We start from the raw sequence: 23,632 nt of genomic DNA, 5'->3' as shown, positions 1-23,632 counted from the left end.
ACAGACTATCGGTTAACGAGTGATAATCCCTGTATTATGGTAGTGAGGGCAATATATATTTTTTCATTTCTTACACTTTTCATTATTTTCTAAATTTTCTACAATGAGCAGTTGTTACATGGATAATAATAATTTTTAAAAAGCCTTAAAAAACAGCAAACGCTCAAACTGTTTAGATAGTAGCCAGCAGAGCAGTGACCAGTAACAGCCACTGGGAGCCCCCTTTCCCTAGGGTCCCCGCCTCTGAGCCTGGACATGCTGTGATAGTCATAAACCATGATTTGCAAATTCTAGGGAAAAGACCATCACTTTGTCACAGATCCGCATGGCCACCTGGCCAGGAAACCCTGTTCTTGTTAAGAACTTTCTCTTTGACTTTGAGAAGAATCAGCCACCAAGCCAGGTTGAATTGCCTCTTTAAAGGATTAAAACTATTAATAAACGACTGTACTCTTAAGACCCATTTTAACCTGTGAGTGTACTCCCTAGGGATGAGCTCGGTGAGGCAGGGGCTGCCATATCTCATAAGCCATTAATAACATCAGCAGTTAGTAGTGCTAGCCAAGTGGACATGTTCTCAAGCACTGCTTGTCAGCGATCCCCAACCTTTTTTTGGCACCAGAGACTGGTGCTCCTATGAGAATCTAATGCCTGATGATCTGAGGTGGAGCTGAGGCAGTGATGCTAGTGCTGGGGAGTGGTTGCAAATATAAATGAAGCTTCGCTTGCTCACCTGCCACTCACCTCCTGCCGTGTGGCCCGGTTTCTAACAGGCCACAGACTGGTACCAGTTGGGGACCCCTGTGTTAGGTCATACTCTATGATCAACCATGCTTGTATCCATTTGCTTCTCACCACAGCCTGGTGAGCTGAAATCTATTACTTTCATCTTATAGTCGCACAAGTGCACACTAGCCCCAGAGGAGCACACAGCCTATAGGTAGAAACCTGATTAGAGTCTGAGCCTGACTCTAGGGCCCTGGCTTTTAACCACTCTCCTAACTGGCCTGACTCACTGGTGGTGAATTGTGATCTGCAACTTGAGAGCAGGAGATTATCCTTCTCTGACAGTTTCTCCATGCTTTCCCAAGGCTCGCCTGGGCCTCCCTCAGGGCCCGGTAAATATTCGGTGTCCACCAACATTTTGGGGTGTGTGGGTGAACAGATGAGCATAAAGGGAATTCATGGATGAAGGAACAAAGGAATGAAATACCCAATGGCCATTTGGCCCTACTCTCGTGTGCATGGGGGAGAGAAGACGTGCTTTCTTTCCTCCTCCTGGAATGACCACTTCAGCCTTTGAGACAAGAGGAGGCCAGGACCTCAGGGGATGTGGCCAAGGTGTTCACCAGCTGGGGACCACGGCTGCCCTGGGAGAGAAACATCTGCCCAGACAATTGTTGGCTCCCTGCCTTCAACCACACCCCTTCTGCAGATGGCATTAGCTCTGGGCAAGGCTTCTTCCTCTCCAGTTGTGGCCTCCCACCCCCATCTCCTTTCTTCCTGTTGGCAGCAGGGAACAACACGTACAGTTTATCAATTATTAACACACACAATATTCGTTTCACAGAGGCTGCATGGATGTGTGTAGCCGATTTCCTCTGGCCCTTCCCAAAAGAACACAGAGAAAGCAAAGGCATCTTGGGTTCTTCAAACCAACATGAACATCACCTTAGCCCATCCCAAAGTTGATCTGCAGGTAACACAAAAGGGGCCTCACATCCGGACAATCAAACACTTCTGGGAAGGCTCTGGCACTCACGCCTGTGCCCAAATGGTTCCAGCTTAGTCCTCAGATGGGTGCCCTTCTTGTCCCATCCTCCTAGGCCACAGGCGGATTTGTGTGTTCACCACATATGGCCTTTATTTAAAACTCCACCTCAAAGTATTTCATAGCACAGAATATCTTTCCTTATTAAATTCTCCCTCACATATTTTTTTCATAAAACAGGCACCAAAAACTACAAACCTACCTGTGGCTCTCAAAGTATCTGTTTATAAACCTTTGGAAACTGTTTGCAATTCGTTAATCACATTTTCAAAGGAAGTTACAGATTACAGATACACTAACAAATGCCATATATGATGCCTCGGCCCCAGTAACAAGATCCTCACGCAGGGGAAGAGGGAGTGGGGCTAGTGGACCTGGGCTTTGTCCCAGGCCAAATCCCTTGGGAGAGGAGAGACCTGGCCTCTGGTTCAGAGATTTGAGAATTTAGTTCTTCCTCTGTCACTCGCATTCTGTGGCCACACATATGTCCTCTGTGGGGGAAAACAGGTACAGGGGATCGGCCATGCTCAAACGCAGTATTTTTCTTGGTTAGCAGTGAGGTATTTTGCAAATCACATGTTCCTAAATCATCATTAAGTACCAAAGTTTGTGAACACTTCACTTAAAATATATTTTTAAAGTAGTTTATTGAAAAAGAAAAAATATATAAAGGCACTAAGTATATACAAGCCAGAACTCTGTTGACTGCTTATGCTTAAAATCCAAGCCAGCTTTAAAAAAAAAAAATCTTTAAAAAGAGAAGGAAGGTAATGTAGCAAAAATGAATTGGTACATGAAATATCCAAAAGTACGGATATTTCAGGCACATTTGATTCGGGTGTGCACACCACGTTTTCAGTACTCCTTTCATATCTGTTCGCTTTCTGTCTGGCTTCATTCTCAGCAAGGCCCTTTCCAAGCAGTGGCAGAGGTGGCCATGAAGAGCTCAAGTTCACATCATATCGTAACCTTAGTGATGCTCATGGATGGAGAGTCCTTTTTTTCTGGATAGATCCAGGAAAGCATCCCAGATGGAGTCTCATTTCAGTTGGACTGAGTTATATCCTCAGCCCTGAACCAATCACTGTCCAGGAGATCACTGGGTCTTCCTCACCTGCTCAGGTCACTTGCCTACCTCTGAACCAGAAGTGGTCGTACTTTTACTAGAACTGTATTTATTGAGAGTAGGATCCAAGGGGTTCTCTATAGGAAAACAAAAATGATTACCGTGGAAAATGTGCGGAATGGGTGATGGCAATCCACAGCACAGGTATCTTTCTAAAGAAGGTGTAATCTCTAGTCGTTAGATATATTTCTTACTGGGAAAAAAGGTAAAGGTAGATTTGGGGTTGTTATGCTAGAGTTTACTCATCCCCCTCAACCTGTTTTATATATGCAACAGCCTACTGACTTTTCCTTTTCTCACCCAAATGAATCACTCTGCTACATTATTACATATATTGTAAAGGAGCTCACCTCTTAATAAAGACCCAAATAGAAAGTGTTTCACATACCTGGTTAAGTAGACATTGTATTGGGCATTCTTCTAAGATGGAGTTCCAGAGGGAATATCCCCAGCCCTATCTATTTCAATGAAATTAAATTACAGAGACTTGCAGGAATATGGTGGCTTATTGATCAGTATGCTGGGAAATCTTACTTTCCCTCACTCTAATCTTTCCAAGTTTCTTCAAGACCAATAGTGTATTGTACTATATTTCTTGAGTGGTTATAAAAAAAAAATGAAGAAAGACATTTAGGAATGGTCAGAAGACAAGGATTCACAGCAAATTCACTTTTGCCAGATGCCATCTAAAAGGACTTGGGTTCCTTAGCACAAGTATACATTTTTTTTTTGTCGGGAGAGTCTTGAGTCCCAACTTGGCAATGAATACACAACTCTTGGTGTATAAGATTCACACTAGAAGAAGACATATGTTTGTGATTGTCTGACTCCATCCTTTTCAAGAAACGTCTCCTGCCAGCATACAGTTTGTGGAACAGTGACCTACAAATTTATTGAATGGGTCTCCTTCATTTCAGGGAAATGAGGTATTAGCAAATTGTATACAATGAGCCTGTCTTTTCTCCAAGAAGGTCACAGCTCTCAGGAATCATGCTAGTTACACATTAAGTGTTTATTTTGTGCCTGGAAATGCACTTGCCACTTTACATACAGTATCTATTTAATCCTCTCAACCTACTTTGGCTGTGGAGGTGCTCTTGTTTTTCACATTTTGCAGCTGAGACAAAGGAGGTTTAGAGCAGCTTGGTGCCTTCCTCGGTCACATGCCGAGTAAGTGACAGGATCACTGTGCTCTTTTCTTCTAACAAAGACAGGTGGACACTTTTTCTAAGGTCGAAAGAATATTTGATGGTCTGGAATTTAGGGTCTTTCTAAATTTTTTTAACAGTAGTTGAAATAACATGAGGCTTAGCCATATAAAGTTGGTCAGGGGCTGTGGTAAATGGGGGTGTCCTCCCCCATACTGGCTATATGATCTTATCTAACTTGTTATTTAATTTTTATTTAACTTGTTAGAGTCTGTCTTCCCATATGCATGATGGGCAATAAATTCACCATATAGAGGCAGAAGTAAGGGTAATAAACTACAAGTAAGTCCTTGGGAAAGAATAAAGCACTGTTTAATTGACTTTATTCTTAGTACCTTGACCCTACTAGGTGTCCAATAAATGTAGGTGAAATAAATGAATGAAGGAGCATTTTGAAGTCACCAAAGAAGAACTTCCATCAAAAAGACAGTGTAGACCTAGCATTAGGCTACCCAAGAAATAGTGAAAGTTCTGCCTTTAACAGTCAGAAGCTAGGCTGCATGAACTTCTGGGGTGCCTACTGGCTCCCAGTAATAGTTCTTACTAAAATGGGACTTGGGAGCCATTAGCACAGGTAACGGTGGTCCAAGAATGTCTGACCATAGCTCCTCATGGGGACAGTTGTGAGTCTGAGCATCATGTGCCCCCCCACCCCCGCCATCACTACTCCTCACCGTGAGACTGGAGACAACCCCACCGACCCCGTTCCTGTTCCTCCCACTCAGCCAGCCTGGCTCTCATGAGGACCAGAGCTTCCACGTATACACGAACTTTCCGTAACAGCGTCCAACTGAGAATCTGCTATCATTTACAGCGGCTTCTGAGGGAACCACTTCCCTTCCTCTTCATCTGGAGTGGATCCGAGGTCATAAGACTGACTGTGAATGATTTAATTGGAAACCTGAGAGAAAGGAGTGGAAGGACAGTCGACCAGGGGTGGTCAGGCCCGCTGCCCCTTAGAGGCGAGGCGGCCCTCTTGGGTGTTGGGAGGAGGGGTGGATAGTTTCCAGAGATACCTCGTGGTTCCTGAAAGGCAGTCAAAATGCAGAAGAGAAGAAAGCGGGAAAAACCACCTGGCCCTGTTTGGCCCCACAGTGATTCACTGTCTGGCCTCTCTCCCCTGGATTCCACTGGGGGCCAGTTTAGACCTGCTCGGTTCAACCGACTGGCAGCGATTTTCTGCTTCACATCTGGTGTGCCTTTAGCACCTGTCTCCGTAGTAGCCAGGTAGAATCCAAAATGGCAACCCATGGTTTGGGGGTCTTAAAGCACTTAGAACAACACCACATCTCACGTAGAACCTTACTGATTAAATCAAAAGATGACTAATTTAGAGACAAAAGCAAAAAAGAAAAACTGTACATATATTCTTTTCCATTATGCCATTAGCCATATCGTATGAACTTGTAAAGGGGTTACTTCTCCTTAGCCTGCAGTAGAGGGCAGACTTTCCTACATTATAAACACCCCAACAGCCAACATAAAAGGCCCCGAGACACAGGAACATCCAGACACATGAGCATCCGGTTGATAAAATGGTAGGCTTGCAGAGTGACTAACACCAGTGATTTAGGAGGAAAAAAAAACAGAATGACTTCTCCAGTTATTTATGCGCTCATCAGCTTTTCCAGAGAAATGCCCTAATGGCCATTAAATCTGGCAGGGATTCCCAGTACCCACGTCTACTCTGGGTAAAGCAGCGTTCCCTGCTCAGGACTGCCATGACCAGTGTGATAGCAGGTAGAAGGCTCTGTGTGTCTGCAAAACATTACCAGGATGTTAAACCCAACTGTGGAGATCAGTGCTTTTGTTGCCTAGCCAAGGAGTATGGAGTGCATTTGAGACAGGAGGTAGGGGTGGGAGAACTATAAAACACAGAGCAATACCACCAGGTATTTGGTAAGCATATATGTAAGGCGCCCTTTCCTGTGTTATGAAGCGGGGGTGGGGTTAAAGCTTTGGAGTAGAGGGAAAGGCTCTCCCCCATCCCATGCACATACCATCCCAGGAGGGGAAAAACTGCTTTGCATCTGGCATGTCTAGAGACAAGGAGTCTACTAGGTAAATTCCTATCAAGCAAAGAGTTGACTTGTATATTCTCCCAGCTCAGAGCAAATGTTTACAGGCATCTGGCTTCAGCTTTCCTGCTGTTAAAATCTGTAGGACTGCCACCCAGTTGGGCCTCTCACTGATCTCCCTCTGTTCACAGTCTCCATCCTCAAAACAGAACCTGGGAGGATAAAGGTGGCCCTGGCTGGTGATCTCATTGAAATGTTTTCTTTCTTTGTTTCCCTTATATGTCCCTTCCTCTGCCAGTATGAAGAAGGGAAAAAGCGAAGGAAACCTAACTATAGTAGTGTTGACCTCTCCGAGGTGGAATGGGAAGACCGAGATGATGTGGTAAGTGCTTTGTTTTAAAGCCTGGTGAGGAAGGAGCTCCACTGTACCCACTTCTGTACCTGGAGGCTGCCCTAAGAGCCGGCCGAGAGGCCTACCAGAGGGACACCTGGCCACCAGAGGGACATGGAGACAATGGACCCTTTTACTGAGTTTGGAGTTTTATAACTCTCCCTCTGGTCAGACCAGATGCAGACAGGCCAGCCACCCCGCCCGCCTAGTGCAGTCTGCAGAAACCATCCCCTTGTGGGCTCTGGTCCCTTCTGTAACTGATTAATCCAGATTCTTCTTCAGTACCATTGATAGGACCTGCCACTGTCAGGGGAGCCTGGCTGTGGCTCTGCCTTGTGCAAAGTCAAGGCCAGAATTCACCTGTCAGGATTTCATGGGCACAGCTCATATTTTTGAAGGGCAGACCAGGGCTGCTTGGTTGGCCACACCCTTTCTTGGGCAGTAACAGTCTTTCCCCCTCACCGGCCACACGGCAATAGCGCACGTGCAAGTTGTCCACACAGATTCGGCCTCTGGTGCCGTGCCGTCTCAAAAACTTTCCTATGCCCACAGCTTAACTCCATCAGCCTTCTTGATACTTCCTCATTACATCAGATTTGTTAGACATGGCTTCCATGGGGGCTAAAAACAGTCAGTACTTTCCTCCCATCTTCTAAGTCTTCTAGCTGGACTAATAATCAAATCAACAGAGACAGTAACAGGAGAAAATTGAAGTTTTAATACACGTGCACGGAGAATTCACGTAAGCATAAAATCCCAAAGCTAGTGATTCAACATCGGGTGTAGAAGACATTTTAGACAAAGGAAAAAAGGGAAGGGGATGGGGTCTTTGATTTCAGAAGTGAGAATGGGCAATTTACAGGTAGTTGAGGAAGACCAGGATATACATGGCGGGAAAATCCTTGCTGGCCAACTCAGAAACAGTGGGATGCAGGGGCATCCAGTTAACAGCCTCGTAGTCTTCCTGACCAACACTAGGGTGAAGATTCTTAAGGCGATTAAGCACAGGCTCCCTTCCTACAGCAGATTTCTCTGAATCCCTTGGACAGGAAACCGAGAGGGTCAGAGGTTCTTTCTGAGTCTTGTTTCTTAATAAACTGCTTGAAATCAATATCCCAGAAGTCAGCTTCAGAGTGGCAGAGTTTTGATCCCTCCACTGCCTTTGTGTGAATCCATGCGGACGGTCCTTAGTTAAATCATAACTACTCAGGTGTTTCTGTCTGGACCCTTGCTCTTCGCTTTCTCTCCATTACCTCTGTGCCAAGGCCATGTTCCTCTGCCTGCATCCGCCTCGATTTGTCTGGGTCCTTTCTTAAATTTTATCATCGAGTCAACATTGTTTCCATCCCTCACTCTGTCCTGCTTTCCGAAGGGATGGTCAAGGGGGACCATTTGAAGTCCCCTGGCTGGGTTCTTATGCCTTCCAGAAGCATGGCCAGCTGTGCACTTCCCTCACTGTAGCTTTTCTTCTCATATTCTCTGGTCCCTGGATATCTCAGCTAGCATTTCTCTGATTTTCTTCCTCGCCTGTAAAATACAAAAGTCATATCTTTTTCAGAAGTTTAACCTATTTTCTTCTTCGTCTGTACTGAGTCTTTTTAAACCCGAGTTCAGACAAAATAACTTTGCCGTTGGATAAGAAACTACTTCCTCATCTGCACTTTTCGGCCCACACGCCAGTGGTCTGGCAGCATGTCAGCTCAATGGCCTGGTAGAGTTTTATATTTTCTTGTTCTTTAAACATTGTCATCAGGATTCACGTCAGGTTCTTTGGATTGTGCTACCCGACCTGCTCATACCAAGAAACAGACCAGCCCGGTTATGAGGAGCACAGCTCAGGGGGTAGCCTGCCTGGCTTCCAACTGGCTGTTGGCTAGCCATTGGTCTTGAGCAAGCTATCATTCTTTTTCAAGTAAAATTATGATGGTAACAATAGTACCTACCTCACAGACCTGTTTTGAATATTCAGTGTGTTAATATATTGAAAGACATAAAAGTGTTTACATTGTGAGGGTGTGGTGAGTATTCTGTGGGTGGTAGCCATTATTAGCATTAGTCTCATCATCATCAGTTGTCAGTTAACCTTCTCATTAATGAACATCCTGTAGACTTACGGTTGCAATTGTCCCATGAATCTTTGAAGGGTGCGTTTCATTGTGTTCCTTTTTCTTCCATCTTCACTTTATTCGTTGCTCTTTTTTTGACTTCACTAGACCTTTTTGTTTTCCCTCCCATAAGGTTTGAACCTTTTCAACATCCTCACCATCCCTTCATCTTTTCCCTTTCAGTTAATATAGAAGGCAAGCTTGATTTTGCTCGTTCTTACTTCAGAATCCCCACGTCCAAGAAGCCTTCGCTCTGCTAGTTAATGCTCAGCCGACACTCACTTCTCTTTTGCCTGTTATTTGCAGAGATTTATTACATGGGCTCAATCTAGTCATTATCTGTGCTCCAGTTAATATTCGGTGAGGTAATAGCTCCTTTTACTAATAATGGTTTGGAAATGCTTTTTATTTCATTGCCCTGTCTTCCTTTCTCATTGGAGCTGCAGAGGATCAGATTCTCAGCCTCATGCACATGCATTTCATCTTCAACTGACTCACAAGACTGGTTTCTGGTGTCCACCTGCAGAGTTCCCACCTTTTCAGCAAGTCCAATGCTCCTGTTCTGTACAAATCAGTCTCTGGTTGTCTCTTTGGTTTGGGTCTATGTCTTGTTGTCTTGGGAACATTATACATTCGAAATGTGAATTCCTTTATTCTCTACATTTTTGATTGGGAAAACCCACTTCAAGATTTCTCTCCTAGGGATTTGCACTCCAATGACTGGAGAATTTTGGAATCTATATAAAGTATCTTTGTGAAGTCTACGCAGGATCCCATATGGCCAGTATGTCTGTCATTGGGGTTTGCATGTAAGTAGCAGAGGACTGGCTTTAGGTCAAGATCTGGGAAAGACCAGGCAAGCAGAAGTTCTTGAAGAAGCCACGTGGGTCTTCCCAGCTACAAAGAATTTCTCAGAAGGAGTACCCTGCTTCTCTTGGCAGCTAGGCTGTTGTTAAATTTAATGACTATATTTATAACATAGACCCTGTGTACTTCCAAAAAAGATGTGAAGTCACATATGCTATTAAAAGACATGCAAAATAGACTGGTTAAAATTAAAATAAGAAAAAAAAATCAGAAATCATTTAGAGAAGAATGGGTGGGATTTCTGACTCCAGGATGAGTCAGGCATCATGTCAACAATACAATGAGTAGGACAGATCTGTTGAGGACCCTGACACATTCATAGCCCAGTCTGAATCACTGGTATTGATCACCTCTTAGAAAGAATAAATATCTTTAAAATGGTGTTTATCCTCTGGTTATAAATTCCCAGAGATGGCTGAAGGAATTAAGGATGATTTTTATCTTATTCCTATTATCTTATACTCATTCTTAAACTTTCCTCCATGGACACTGTTATTTCTATAAACAGAAAAAAAGCTAATATAAATAATAACTACCACACATTGAATTCTTCCCCTATGCCAATACTGATCTAAATGTTATCTATGGATGAACTCGTTTATTCTTCACAACGATCCTGCAAAGTTGGTGCTATTCTCATTTTACAGGTAAGGAAACGGAAGGAGAGAATTGCTGTAATGGGCCAAGAGCACTGTGTAGATTCCAACTCAGGCCAAAGTTCTTGACCACGTTAGTATGCCTTAGAAAGAGCTCTTGAGTCCAAGAGTCCATGAAGACTCTATATCAGTGCCTCATTGTATATGTGTTATGCTCCTCTGAGGGGTGGAGAGAAGATGGGTTGTGTCTGGCACATAGCTGCTAAACAAATGCTTGCCACATGGTGTTGCGAATACCAGCATCAGATTCTGCCTACAGTCCAACTGAAATCCCTTGTGTTGTAGTTTAAACGCTTTTTCTACTGCCATCCAATCAACTTACTTTCTTCTTACCTGGGATAAATCTGGTGGAAAGATTCCTCTGAGTCATTTCTTTTCAAAACCCTATAAACCTCTTCTCCGAGGGCATGTTTCTGGGACCTTGGCCATTTAGTTTGTTCTTCTTTACACCCATTTCAGTGTCTCTTCAGCTCATGCTTGAGCCCTGGGTTCCCAAACCAAGCCCAGCTCACCTGCCACCTAAGAGCACAGGCTGAAGGCGAGAGAGAGAGAAGGAGAGAGAGAGAGAGAGAAGGAGAGAGAAAGAGAGAAACCAAGACAGAGCCTTAGACAGAGAGACAGAGAGGATTTATTGTATAGATGCTCTGTGCCAAGTCTGTTTTCATATTCTGATTGAAAGCTCATTTGAGAATATCAGACCTGTTTATCTACTGCTTCTTCCTTTCCCTTTAATCTGTTGGCTTGGCCAGGGTTGAATGTCATTAGGGACTTGGAAGTGCATGTTGTTTGTTCACTAGAAAAAGTGAGGCTCATGTTCTGATGCATATAATGAACCATTAGGAGAATAAGCTGTCATTACATAATTCTACACAAAACCTAAGGTGATCAACGGATCTCTGGGGAAAGCTTCCTTAATGAACTCTAACGTGAGAGGAGAGCTACAGGTTCACAGTGGAACCAGAAGCATGGCCACCAGCTATAATGGTCATTAGTAAAGTGGGTGCTTTGAATGGTCAGCAAAGCTGCTTTAGCTTCAGAGAGACAGACTCACTAGGGGGCCTGGGAAGCATACCTGACCTGGATAACGCAATGCCCAGGGGAAGGAAGGTGGTTCCTGGAGATCTGGGAGCCTGATCACAGTCTCCAGATTACTGTTTTCAGCCTGAAGAGGTTTGATCTTTATTTTATCTACCGCACTGTGGTGAAAACTGCTTTAATGTCCACTGCATTAAATACTTGCAGATGTTTGATAACTGATAGGGGAAGATAAAGGTATATCACTGATGTTTTAATTTGCCTTTCTTTGACTATGTGTTAAGTTGAACATCTGCATATGTGATTTTTTATTTTTATTTTTTTGATGACTACATAATATTCTAACATTTGAGCATGCCCAAACTTGTTTGGAAATTTTCCTCTGCCAGACCCCTTTCATTTCTCCAGTTGCTCATTTCTGTAATCCAGGCAGTGGCAAGATCTGGGAACATTTGGACAGCTCTGAGAAGCCTTAGCAATCATGCCTTTCCTGCCCCCATGCCAGGACCAATAGCGTTGTCACTCCCCACCGCTGTCACCTCTGCCCCAGGCACCATCTTAGAACCTAGACCCAGGGGCTAGTGGAGCCATTGACGTACCGAAGGACTTGGGGCCAAATGCCTCCCTTCACAAGCCTCACTCTCCCCAGATGGAAAAGCCACATTTCTAGACTGCTCCAGCCTCATAGTGCTATATTCTCTCACTAGTCTGTTGAAAAAGCACCAAAGCCCCTTCCATACTCTTGACAGTGAGGACAGAAAACCACCTTCCTGTCAGCCTCAGACCATAGGACCTAGAGCTTGTGAGAGAGCCTCCTGGGATATTAAAACCTCAGACTATTGCATGGTCAATGTTTAAAACTTTTTCTTTGATTAAAAAAAATCAAAAATAACAATACATCATTTTTATATTAACACTACAGCATTTTTATATTAATGCTTTGAATTTATCCAAATGCTTTCTCTCATTTGGAAAGAAGTAATAGGACAGGGGACAGGGGCTCAGGAAACAGAGGACCTATGCGACCTTAGACACGTGTCTTAACTTTGTGCCTCAGTTCCCCCCTGCTTTGAAATAGGGTTAATAATGGTACCTTAGAAGGTGATTTCGAGAGTTTTAAGACCTGTGCCTGGCACATAGTAAGAGCTCAGATATATCAGTATTAACCAAACTTCGTAAGCATCTGATAAGCAGTTTATACCATATCTGACAGGATCCCTGGGGTCTGGACGTCCTCATTCATGAACATTTTTGATGGAATGAATGAAAGATGAAAAAATTGAGCCACAGAGAGGTCACAGGACAGTGGTATGCATCACTGGTAAAACTTGAAACTTGACTTCTCTTTACCTTGGACTGCCTCTTTTTTAGTCTGTGCTAATCCAGAGGTGGTTAAGAGCAGCAGTTTTCAACCTGAGAAATTGGGGGATAGTCACAAAATCCATTTAGTTGTTCATGCTCAGCAATTAAAGGCAATGACGTCTATTAAGATAAGAGATATCAAAGGGCATCATCAGAGAAACTGCATTTCTTATGTGGCTCGCAGTCAAAAAAAAGTTTGGAAAACATTGGTTTAGAGCCTGGGCATCTGTGTCAAGCAAACTTGAGTTTGAATCCTGATTCAGTAAGTCGTTGAAAGGGGTCTGACAGTAAGGAAAAGTGAGAAGGATGATAATGAAGGGGATGATGCTTTTGGAGGGCAGCTAACATTCATCGAATGCTTAGAGAGTACCAGGCACTCTTGTAAATATTAGCTCCTCTAGTCCTCACTGCAACTCTGTGAGATGGGTGCTGTCACTAGTTCCATTTTGCAGAGAAACAGGCACAGAGAGGGTAAGTGATTCGTTTGCTATCACAGAGCTCTGGCTCGAGAGTCCATTTCTTAACCACAGTGCTATCCCGCCTCTTAAGCAGGTTTTCAAAAAGCGTGACCTGTTTTTATTACTATTGAAGAAAAAGGGAAGACTAGATAAGTCATCAAAGCATTTGCCTCTAGAAGGCATCAGTGACCCTGGCCTCAAATCCCCCACGCTGTTTGTTCTGTGCTACTGCGAGTTGGGGGTGGGGTGGCACGGAGGAGGCATGGAGAGGCTTACCTAATCTCTGACTTGCTCAGGGAATGTGAGAGGGGAAGGTCCCAAATGGCTTTAGGCAGGCACCAGAAAGAGGAAAAATGAAAACCATGTTAAAGATAAATTGAGCCGTTCTTAAAAGTTAGAAAGTAGACTTAATTAGGACCAGCTCTCCCCATCCAAAACCACAAAAGTTAAAATGGGAAAATATTTCCAGAAATGCCCATTATGTGTTGTTAAAAAATATCTAGAGTAAAATATATGTTTTATTTTATACATGCCTCCAGCTAAAAATTATTCTTTTACTCTCTCTCACAGAAGATGGGAATGTGAACCCAAATCTAGGCAGCCCCGAATCAAATTTAGGTTGCTTGCAAGCATTGCAGTTTTCTATCGGCCAGATCTTATTCAGGCTCCTCAAAGAAGAAAGAGGAGGAAAGGATTTAAAAAAAAAAAAAAAGCATGAGGCTGGGAAAGAGCTTTTCCTGACAGGCTGTGGCATGTCAGTGTTTGCTCCTATTCCATTAAATGGCCTTCTCTGTCGTCTCCCATTGGTGCCCATGACGGCACATCTTTCATCACTGTGTCTGCTGTCCTTCTCTGAACTCACGGAAGGGCCATATGTAATTGGAAGAGGTCAGCCAGGGGTGGGGGCGGGGAGGCAGGCTTACCCTTCTAAATGGGACTTCCAAAAATCAGATACAGGGTCGCCCTGTTCACTGCCCGTCAGCATCAGCAAGGCCATTAATTGGCCCTGATTTCTTGGAGAGTATTCGAGGGCGATTCATGCTATGAAAAGCTAATCTCCTACTAAATGGTTGGCCTTTTGTTGTTGTTGTTGTTGTTGTTTGTTATTGTTGTTGTTTTTAACTACCGTGTAGGAAAATGTCTTTAACTTGATTAAGTTTTGAAAATGATTTCTTTGTGACAAACCAGTACTCTTTTTGAAATGTAACTTGTCCCCAGAGACATCGCTGCTTCCTGAGCATTTTCTCTCGTTGCTGGGGGTTCATTCTCTGACTCTCAGGATTCGTCAGCATCGCACCAGCTTTTTTGAGGTTTACACGAGCACCCCAGATTGAAGTCGAAAGTCATTTGTTAATTGTAGTTAGCCTCTCTCCCCTGTACAGCAGCCACTGAATATTTATTCTTCTTTAGCCCTGTTTTAGAAATCTGAGTGCAATATGCAGACTTACTGCAAAAGCACCTAAGATTCAGTGGGAGATAGTCCACCCTTGTCACACCTCTGCTTTGCACAAGCCACCAAATGTGCCTCTGAGCTGGAAGACGCAAGGTGTCCAGATGACATGATAACCCAGGGAAGAACTAACACCATTTTCTTCTATCATTTTAGTTGAGAAACGCCATGGTGAATCGAAAGACTGGGAAGTTTTCCATGGAGGTGAAGAAGACAGTGGACAAAGGGGTACATTTTTCTCAAACATTCTTGCTGCCTAATTTAAAACAAACCACTGTGAAAAATTAGCTTTGAAAGCTCTATCTGGAATAAATATCTTTCGCTGAGATCATTTTTCTCTTGTCTTTACTTATCTCAAACAAGATTCATGTAGTACTGTTAACCTGATCATAGTGTGTCCATTTATTTTTATTTATTTCTGAAAACTTCACCTAGCAGACTAACCATGTTTTCTTTTCTCTACGACTTTTTTTTTTTTTCAATCTAGAAACGGGTTTTGGTGATGACAAATGACTACTATTATACAGACATCAAGGGTACTCCTTTCAGGTAGAGCTGACCATAATACATGGACATTCCATCAGACCCATCAGTTGTGTTTGTACAAAACCTGCTGACACTCTCAGAGCTCATCATCTGAAGATAACCAAACACCCTGCCAAAAGGCTGGAAAGAGTGAGGAAGGGGCTTTTCCCAGGCTGCTTTTTTGTTGTTGTTGTTTTCCAGAAGGGGGAAGATGGTTCAGGACCACGTAGGAGAACTCACTCAATTTGTCATGGCTTTGCATCTCATTACCAACAAAATAAGCTTTGGGGTTCCAACTACAGGGGAAAGTTAAATTCGGGGGGTTTCAGCGTCTCTAAATATCTAACTTGCTGCCCAGTGAGTTCCATTTCACCTTTTATTTCCATGACAAAAAAAAAAAAAATTCTTCAAACTGGGAGGTAGCATATCCATCCCCACATGTTGTGCTTCCATTTTAATTTTTCTGAACTGTCCTGTGCTTGTCTGCCTTTGAATCTTGTTATTTCTCTTTGTAACAGTCCTGAAAAATGGCTTTGCCTCATTGCCTGCTTACAGATGTGTATGTGGCATTCTAAAGTCTCCCACTGCTATTAACTTAGTGTGGTAACACCTTTTGTAAAAGTTATTTCAGTGGGGCTGCTTCATGTTCCTGAACTGGTGCCTCACAGAGCTAAAGAGGGAAAGAATTTACCATCTATAGGTTAACCTGAAAAGTAAATTATGACATTGTTGTCATATACTGCCAGGGACCGTGGGTAGATTTGATTTGGAACCAGAGCAATCAAGGAAACACGGGACCACTAAATAGGTCTGCCAAATGAAGAGACTGTGTTTTTAAACATATTCTCTTTAGACGGAAACAAAAAGGAGCTTAAATCCAGCCAGTGAGAGTGTTAAAAAATCTATTAGACTAGGGAGAGGTGTGAGCAAAGAAGTTCACAGCACAGTAATGTGGCTACGCTAATATGGTGGTAGAAGCTTTCCTTTATGTCCCTGAGAAGGGGTTAATTTTCCCCGGTCCCCACCTCTAAGATCTGTAAAGACCCATCTGGCAGAGTGTAGGGTATGTAAGGTGGTATTGAAGAGCAGGGCCGGTGACCCCTTAAAGGGCATCCAAGAGAAGGACTTGCTAGAGGGCTAAGCAGTTTACCACACCTCTTTAAAAACACAGGAGAGCAGCCAATTGCTGCTGGCACTTCCAATCAGAAAAATTACTTTGAAGCAGCTGATTGAACCTAAGAAGAACCAACACCAACTATAATCAGTGGGGTTTTGAAAATAAACTGTTGGAAAAATTGTTTACAGAACATGAAATGGAAATGTGAAAAGGGAAAATAAAAGTTAGCCCACAAGTCTATTCCAGTCGATGCCATGGATTTCAAGGTCTGCTTTGTCTCTCTGCACAGTTTAGGTGTGGCGCTCTCCAGAGGCCATGGGAAATATTTCTTCCGAGGGAATGTAACCGTTGAAGAAGGTAGGTGCCGCCTCGATCCATCTTTTCCTTTAGTGTGGGAAGGAAGCTCCAGAGACCGTCACTGGGTTAACCGAAGAACTTGCTCATCTGTCCAGCCCTCTGCCCAATCCCTAAGCAGTTGACTCAACTAAGTGCTCACTTGATGACGCCTTGCCTTCCTGGACTGATTCAGAATGGTGGGAACCCCAACTAGCAGTGGTCTTCCATATGATTTCATTTATTTATATTCTGCTTTAATGCACAGAGTTGTTGAGGCCACTCTGGAATCATCTGCTAACTATATTCTTCTCATCCATAAAAATCAGTACCAGGAAAAAAACAAATTAGTATAAAAATTCAAGCCAAGGGAAAAATTGAAAACAAAAATATGTGAGGCTTTGTCTTCTGTTTCACTTGGGTTTCATGGCAGCCTGGGTCCAAAGGGAAGTATTTAAATGATGTACAGAGGTCAGAGGAGTAAGTAGCACCTTGAAATTCCCAGATCGTCTTGTCTTCATAAAGCTTCAGCATAGCGTAACCTCCTGGTAAATGGTAGCAGTTGTTACAGCCCTTTAAACTTTAAAGTTGCTGTCACATCCTTACCATACTTTTCAGCTCCCAACAACCCAGAGAAGTTACCTTTCTCCGTATCACCAGCTCATAGGGAGGATGGGGCTGGCCTCTGAAGGGCTTTGCTACCTGAGTAGCCTTGAGTATGTCCCTTGCCCAATCTGAGTGTTAAATTTTGGATTTCCACAGAGAAGAGTTGGACCAGACTAGTGTTCTTTCTTGGGAGTATGGCCAAGAGCAAGAAGGCCTGTTACGAGTCAGTTTTTAATTGGTTAGAGCTATTGGTCAGATATATAGTAGAGAATGAAGAATGAGACTGGTTATACCTGAGATACCAAGTTCCATAGACAGCCTTCTGGTTTATTATTGACTCTCCATGCATTTTTTTTTTCTCCCAAGTGATTGTGTGATCTTAAGGAATAGGAAGGGAGAATGAAGGGGGTCATTTTGACCTGTGCAGAACCCATAGCGTGCCCACCGAAGAGCTAATCAATTGTGTGGCCTCTGTTCCCAGACACATGCAAGAGAAAATAGGCAACATCTTCTTTAGGGAAAGATACTCAACAGGATGCATTCTCCAGGACCTTTTTTTTTTCTTTTTTTTTTTTTTTTAAATTTTAGAATTTTCTGGCTCTACAAGCCATGTGTAGCTTTGTGGATATCACTGCCTATGATGCCAGAAAGTTTACATCCAAGCCATCTGAGGTCAAGCTGTGGAAATAGCCCATGGTCAGAACAATAGAAGGAAAGATTATTAATGGATTATTTGCCTCTCATGTGCCCATATATTTAGTCAATCCTCAATACACGGGGCTGGAAGTTGTTTTGCATTCTTTTGGATCATTTCTTTAGTCACTATCTTCTCCCTGTATGTTCCACAGCTGTTAGGCTGAGAGGTCACATAGAGAGAATTTCAGAGCTAACTGTAACTACCATGCAAGAAATTAATTTGAATCCTCAGCAAGGGGGAGAGTGTCTGGTTATCCACACAAATGAGGTCAGATCTTCCTCTCTCTGTTGGTCCTCTATAAATAAGAGGGCTTACGATCCTGCCAACTTCGCTGAGTAACAGAGCCTGAGTAAGCTGCTTCCCCTAGGGCTAAATAGGAGAGGATCTTGTCATCAATAAGAGCCAAGGCATGATTGTTGCTCTGTTCTGTTCTTGGAGAAGGAAAGAGTACCCCGGGAATGGCAACCACACTTCTGTAGGATCTTCCATGAGGAATTCTGTCCCGCAGAATGTAGGCATTTTCAACATGCTTTGCCAATGCCAAATATTACAAACATGGTGAACAGGCAGACTTTGCTCAAAATGTAAGAAGTCATTACTGAAGCCGAAGGCATGAGTCGTAGTTCTACCTACTGAAATCACTCCTCTTCTGAATCTCCTTCACACTTGATTTGTATCTTTTATATACATTGTATGCAGTAATTGTTTCAGAAATTAGAGCTTATGTCATTTTTGTCATCATTATCAATCATCAGTAGATGATTTTGTTAGAAGGACCAAATAAGAGGTGAGAGAATTAGAGAACAATAAAATGTCTTTGATGCCCTAGGAACTCAGAGAGGAAGCAATCAAAAAGATTCAGGGTCTCATGTATAGGTCCTATGAAATATATAGCCAGAGAGGGCTTTGTGGATGAAAGTTGACGAGAACAGAAACTAGAAAAATAGATAGAATTGACATCATTAACCCGATGTGACAGGATGGTAAGATACCTTTTGGGGGCCTTTGCACTTGCAATTCCTTTTGCCGTGAACATTTTCTCCCTAGTTATCTACATGGCTCTCTCCCTCACTTCCTTCAGGGTTTTGCTTAAAAGTCACTTTCTCAGTGAAGCCTTCTCTGACTTCCATGGCTAAAATCGAAACTTTCTTTCTCAACCCTTCCTGTCTCTTGACACTCCCTGTACTTCCATTCTCTCTTTTCCTTCATACCCCTCACCACTAACTAAGCTAGGTACTTTGATTTTATTTACTTATCTCTTTTCTGCTACTAGAAAGCGATCTTCGTTTAACTCTACTATATTCTCAAGACCTGGAATGATACTTTGCACAATAGTCCTGAGCCGATGCTCAACAAATATGTAGAAGGAAGGAAAGGAGGGAGGGAGGAAGGAGAGAGGAGAGAGTAAGGGAGGGAAGAAAGGAGGACTGATGGATGCGTGGATTGTTGTAGGGACTATCACTGTCCCATTTAATCCTCTCATGGAATCTATGAGTGAGGCATTATTACCTGCATCTTCTGGCTGATGTAACTCAAAGAGCTGAAGAGACATTTTCAAGATCATTCAACCGGTAGGTTGAATGTGGCTAGAATATGGCCACTTGGATAATATGTGATGATATTCTAATCTATTTCCTACTTCCTGTAAAATCAAGCAGGAGTATGTGATGATAGGTCCAGTATTTTGCTATATTTTATACATCTGTATTTGAGGAGGAAACTGGAATCCTGAGTGCAGTAAGTTGGTCATTTGGGAAACTCTGACATCCTAAAACAGGCTATCAGCGTCATAAGGGCCCATGAGGTTATCACTCGAAAGTGTATGTCTGCTGATGACCCATCAAAATGAAGTTACAGGGAGATGCGAGGAAAGAGTGATTTCGCAGAGTTAGGGTGGTCTAGAGCAGTCTATAAAAACTCCCAAATTCACTGCTAGTCCTTGTTCTCCTAGCTAGCTTTACAGACTGATGACTCATTTTTACTTGGGATTCTGTAGCTACTAGCAGTTTTTGTTGGTCAAAACAGTTGTGTATTGATAAATTTATATCATTCAACCTATATTTTCACTGTAACAACTACATATCAGTTAGAAACTATTATTATTCCAGCTTTGCACTTGAAGAGACTGACATTTAAAAAAATAAAATGATCTGCTAATGTCACCCCAGTTCCCAACTCAGGCTACATAGGCCTCCAAAGTCAGCGTTTCTACCATCATGCTAAGCTGCTCTCCCATGACTCGCTTGTGTATCATTTCTCTACAAGGCGTTAAGGCTTTCCTGAGGCACATGGCTAGGGAAGTTAGCAGGTGGGGCTGAGCGAGGTGGAAGTGGGGAGAGAGTTCTGCCCAGGCAGAGAACTTGTTTCCTTTGTTTAGAGTCCCTTTTCCCAGGCAGATGTCTTTGGGGTTGGTATCTGCCCTTAACCACCCCATGGCCCTGCCCTAGAACTTTTAAAGCACACGAGAGGATGCAGGGAAGGGTGGAGACTGTGCCCCACACATATGGCATTTAACTCATTAACTTCTCCTTGACCTCCAGGCCTACATGACTTAGAACACCCTGATGTGTCCTTGGCAGACGAATGGTAAGAATTAAACGGTCCTTTATCAGTATTGGTATTTGGTGCCCTCTTTGATTTCAAATTGTCTATATTCTCTTGCCCAGTCCTCCTGGTTCAAAGGCAAAGGAATGTGATGCTATAAATATTTACATGCTCTTGTTTTGGGCCATGTCATGTTCTTAGGTCCTACTGCAACACTGACCTACATCCAGAGCACCGTCATCTGTCTCAGTTAGAAGCTATTAAGCTGTATCTCAAAGGCAAAGAACCCCTGCTCCAATGTGAGTGTGCCTCCAAATGTGAGTTGTGTGTGCATGTGGCGGTGGTGGGAATGAACTCAATACCATACTTTGCTTCAGTTTTCAAGAGAAGCTTTGTTTTATCGGAAATTACCAGTCACATTAAATCCAGTCAAATGTCTGCTTCCTGTAGAAATAGGAGGAAGAATGTGGGTTAGGGAAAGTCATACAGAATATCTAATCCTGGTTTAATCCTTTGCATTGGATTTGTCCCCCTTCTGAGCCGTTTACTCAAACGACTGAATAGGATGAAAATGTTACAGTGGGGAAGGGACTGTAAATATCTGCTCATCCAGATCCCTTATTTTATAAATGAAAAGCCAGGCTGGACATAGGACTTGTCTCATTCAAGGCCATAATCTAGGGTTCCTGGTTCTCTCCAAAGTGGGATTGCCACTGTTAACTGTTGTCTCTGGTGGGCTGTGATCTGCTGCCTCTACTCCCACCAAGTGCCCTCTGAGGGAGCTCAAGGAGTCAGAATTGCCAGTTGGCTGATGCGGAAGGGTGGGGAGAGCAGCAGCAGGCCTGCAGCTCACCAACTGCGGGATCAGACCCTGCAATAGCATAAGATAGTTGTACTAGCTAAAGATTGGGCAGGGGGAGACTTACCAAGATGAGCATGGCACCTGTCTCTATCCATAACAGATGTTACTTATTCAGTGACATGAAATGTTCTTTATATATGTTACCTTATAGAATAACCACACAGTAGCCCTGTGGAAGTGTAAGGAGGTTATCCAATTTCTAAACAGCATCTTTATGGAATGGATTAACTTTTTGGGATATGCTCTGGTGGAGAAAGGATAGATGGGCATCTGTAAACCTAATTTTTTATTTTGTTTGACCTTTTTAATGACATATTGCAAAACAAAAGTATAGAGATAATATTTTAAAAGCTTTTATATTTACCATCCAGCTTTATCGGGTCTTAATGTTTTGTCATACTTGCTTCAGGTACCTATTAAAGGAGTGAAACATTACAGACAGCATTGAAGCCCCTGAGTGTCCTTGCCTAGTCTTATTTCCTTCCCAGAGAGAATTACCATTCTATATTTGTTCACCATACCCATACATTTTATACTATTACTATATATACATATATCCATTAACAATATGTATTTATTTTTATTATTTTGTATGTTATTATATTTTGGAGATGTATTTGTGCTGATCATTTAGCTCTAATGCATATATTTGAATTACTACATAGTATTCCACTACATGACTGTATCTGAATTTATCCATTGTCTTTTTGGTGTTGTTTTCAGTTTTTACTTTTATAACTAAGCTCCACTGTCTTCTTGCCCTGAGCCAAGGGGAGAACTGGCCCACTCTGTGTGGTAATTAGTTGCCCCACTTCCTGGGGTGATTGGAGGGGTCTAGGGTGCCTCTGTTAGACTAATGATATCCCCCTGATTCTTCCAAGAGCTCTACCAAGAGACCTTTTGCATAGGGACTTATTTCTCCCACTAAAATGAAAAAAAATTTTTTTTTCTTCTTAAATGAAATGAATCACAAAATAAGAGTCCCAGGAGTTATAAAGTTATTATTTCCCTTTCCCATTCTTACATCCGATTGAAATCAGGGCCCTGAAGAATCACAGATTTTGATAGAGGACAGAAATGGAGATGAGAAGAACAAACATGCCTGCTGGTCTCCAAATCCCAGAGTTGGCATGAGGTCTATGGCATGAGCTACTAGAGGGGAAGAGAAAGCAGAAAACTGAAGTGTGAGATACCCAAGACTCTACATTTACTATCATCTCATCCACATGCTCTGTTGGCATATCAGGTGTCAGAACTGTTTCATGTTTTCAGTTGGTGGGAGATTAATGCATAAAGCAAGACACCGTGTGAGAAAGTAGCCTGCAGACACTGCAAAATGAGCCCGGTGAAGATCTCTTGTGCCCCTTTCTGGGGCCTGGCTAAAGCCATCTTCTCAAGTGTGTCCCTCCCAACAGGTGATAAAGAATTGATACAAGAAGTCCTTTTTGATGCTGTGGTGAGTGCTCCCATTGAAGCCTATTGGACCAGCCTTGCCCTCAACAAATCTGAGTAAGTGGTTGCACGTGTCCCCCTTTCATGGCCATTTCCCCACAAACAGTCCGAAATATGGTTATAGTTTAAAGAACTAAACTGTTTTAGGAGCCTGGTGTTAAAGTTCTTTAATTTTCCCCAAAGCTCCAAACCACAAGAGCTAGAGCAGATTAGCGGCTCGGGTTTGGATGGCAAGCTACTGGGTTTGACATATAATTTGTTTGAGTTTTAACATTACATGAAATTTGGTATGCTGAGGTAGGGTGACACTTCCGAGAGAGAGGGAGGTGGAAGGAGCATTTTGCTTCCTGGCCTGCCATGGCTCCCTCTACTTCACAGTCTGGAGGGAACTTGAGATCTGGGCCAGGTTAGGTTGTGAGAAAGATAGGGAAGTGAGAGCTCTATTTCATTAAGGTATCAGATATAACCCTGTGGTTTAATTTCTGAAGTGGAGGATGTAGGAGGAGGAGGGTGGGCAAGAGTAGTTCTTATTAAAGACTAGGGTGAGAACTGCTTCAGCAGCTTATTATTGTTATTTTATTACCATCATTTTACTACTATTTTAACTAGGTTATTGAAGGTTAACAATAAGAAGAAAAATCTTTTTTTTTTTTTTTGACATCTTCACATCATACAATTATTCAGTTCTCTCTCCTTTTCTGGTCTTTATTAGTTTATTTTCTTTTTTCTTTTTTTCTTCCATTCTGTATATTCTCTTCTATCCTACCTATTTTTTATTCTTTCTTATTGCCATTCATTCATATATTCATCCAATATTGATGGCATGTTTTGTTATGTGCTAGGCATGGGGCTAGGTGTTGGTGAATGAAGATAACTCAATTAAACATAGTCCCTGCCATCATGGTACCTGTGATATATAGTGTGCTAGATCATTAAGAATTGTGATAACTACTCTGAAGGAAAAGTAAAGACGTGTAGACTGTAGCAAGACCAAGAGTGGAGATGGAAGAGTGAAAGCTTTTCTGAGTTCAAGGTTTGGAGAGAATTCC

At 42.7% G+C, this 23,632-nt stretch overlaps 1 protein-coding gene across 4 annotated transcripts in view; it reads left to right on the top strand.

Moving 5' to 3' along the window:
* Window positions 1-23,632, top strand: part of CACNA2D3 (calcium voltage-gated channel auxiliary subunit alpha2delta 3) — a 793,860-nt gene that overhangs the window by 610,272 nt on the left and 159,956 nt on the right. For all 4 annotated transcript variants that reach the window (XM_039867421.1, XM_039867422.1, XM_039867424.1 and 1 more), the window contains 7 exons: window positions 6,422-6,505; window positions 14,604-14,675; window positions 14,935-14,996; window positions 16,379-16,446; window positions 20,266-20,311; window positions 20,471-20,568; window positions 22,547-22,640. In XM_039867421.1, coding sequence (XP_039723355.1) covers window positions 6,422-6,505; window positions 14,604-14,675; window positions 14,935-14,996; window positions 16,379-16,446; window positions 20,266-20,311; window positions 20,471-20,568; window positions 22,547-22,640 — 524 coding nt within the window. The remainder of the gene's footprint in view (window positions 1-6,421; window positions 6,506-14,603; window positions 14,676-14,934; window positions 14,997-16,378; window positions 16,447-20,265; window positions 20,312-20,470; window positions 20,569-22,546; window positions 22,641-23,632) is intronic.

This window comes from Pteropus medius, unplaced genomic scaffold, assembly GCF_902729225.1.
Source record: "Pteropus medius unplaced genomic scaffold, Ma_sr-lr_union100, whole genome shotgun sequence".
Classification (NCBI taxonomy): Eukaryota; Metazoa; Chordata; class Mammalia; order Chiroptera; family Pteropodidae; genus Pteropus; species Pteropus medius.
The sequence above is the reverse complement of the archived record's forward strand: the minus strand, read 5'-3'. Positions and strand labels throughout refer to the sequence as shown.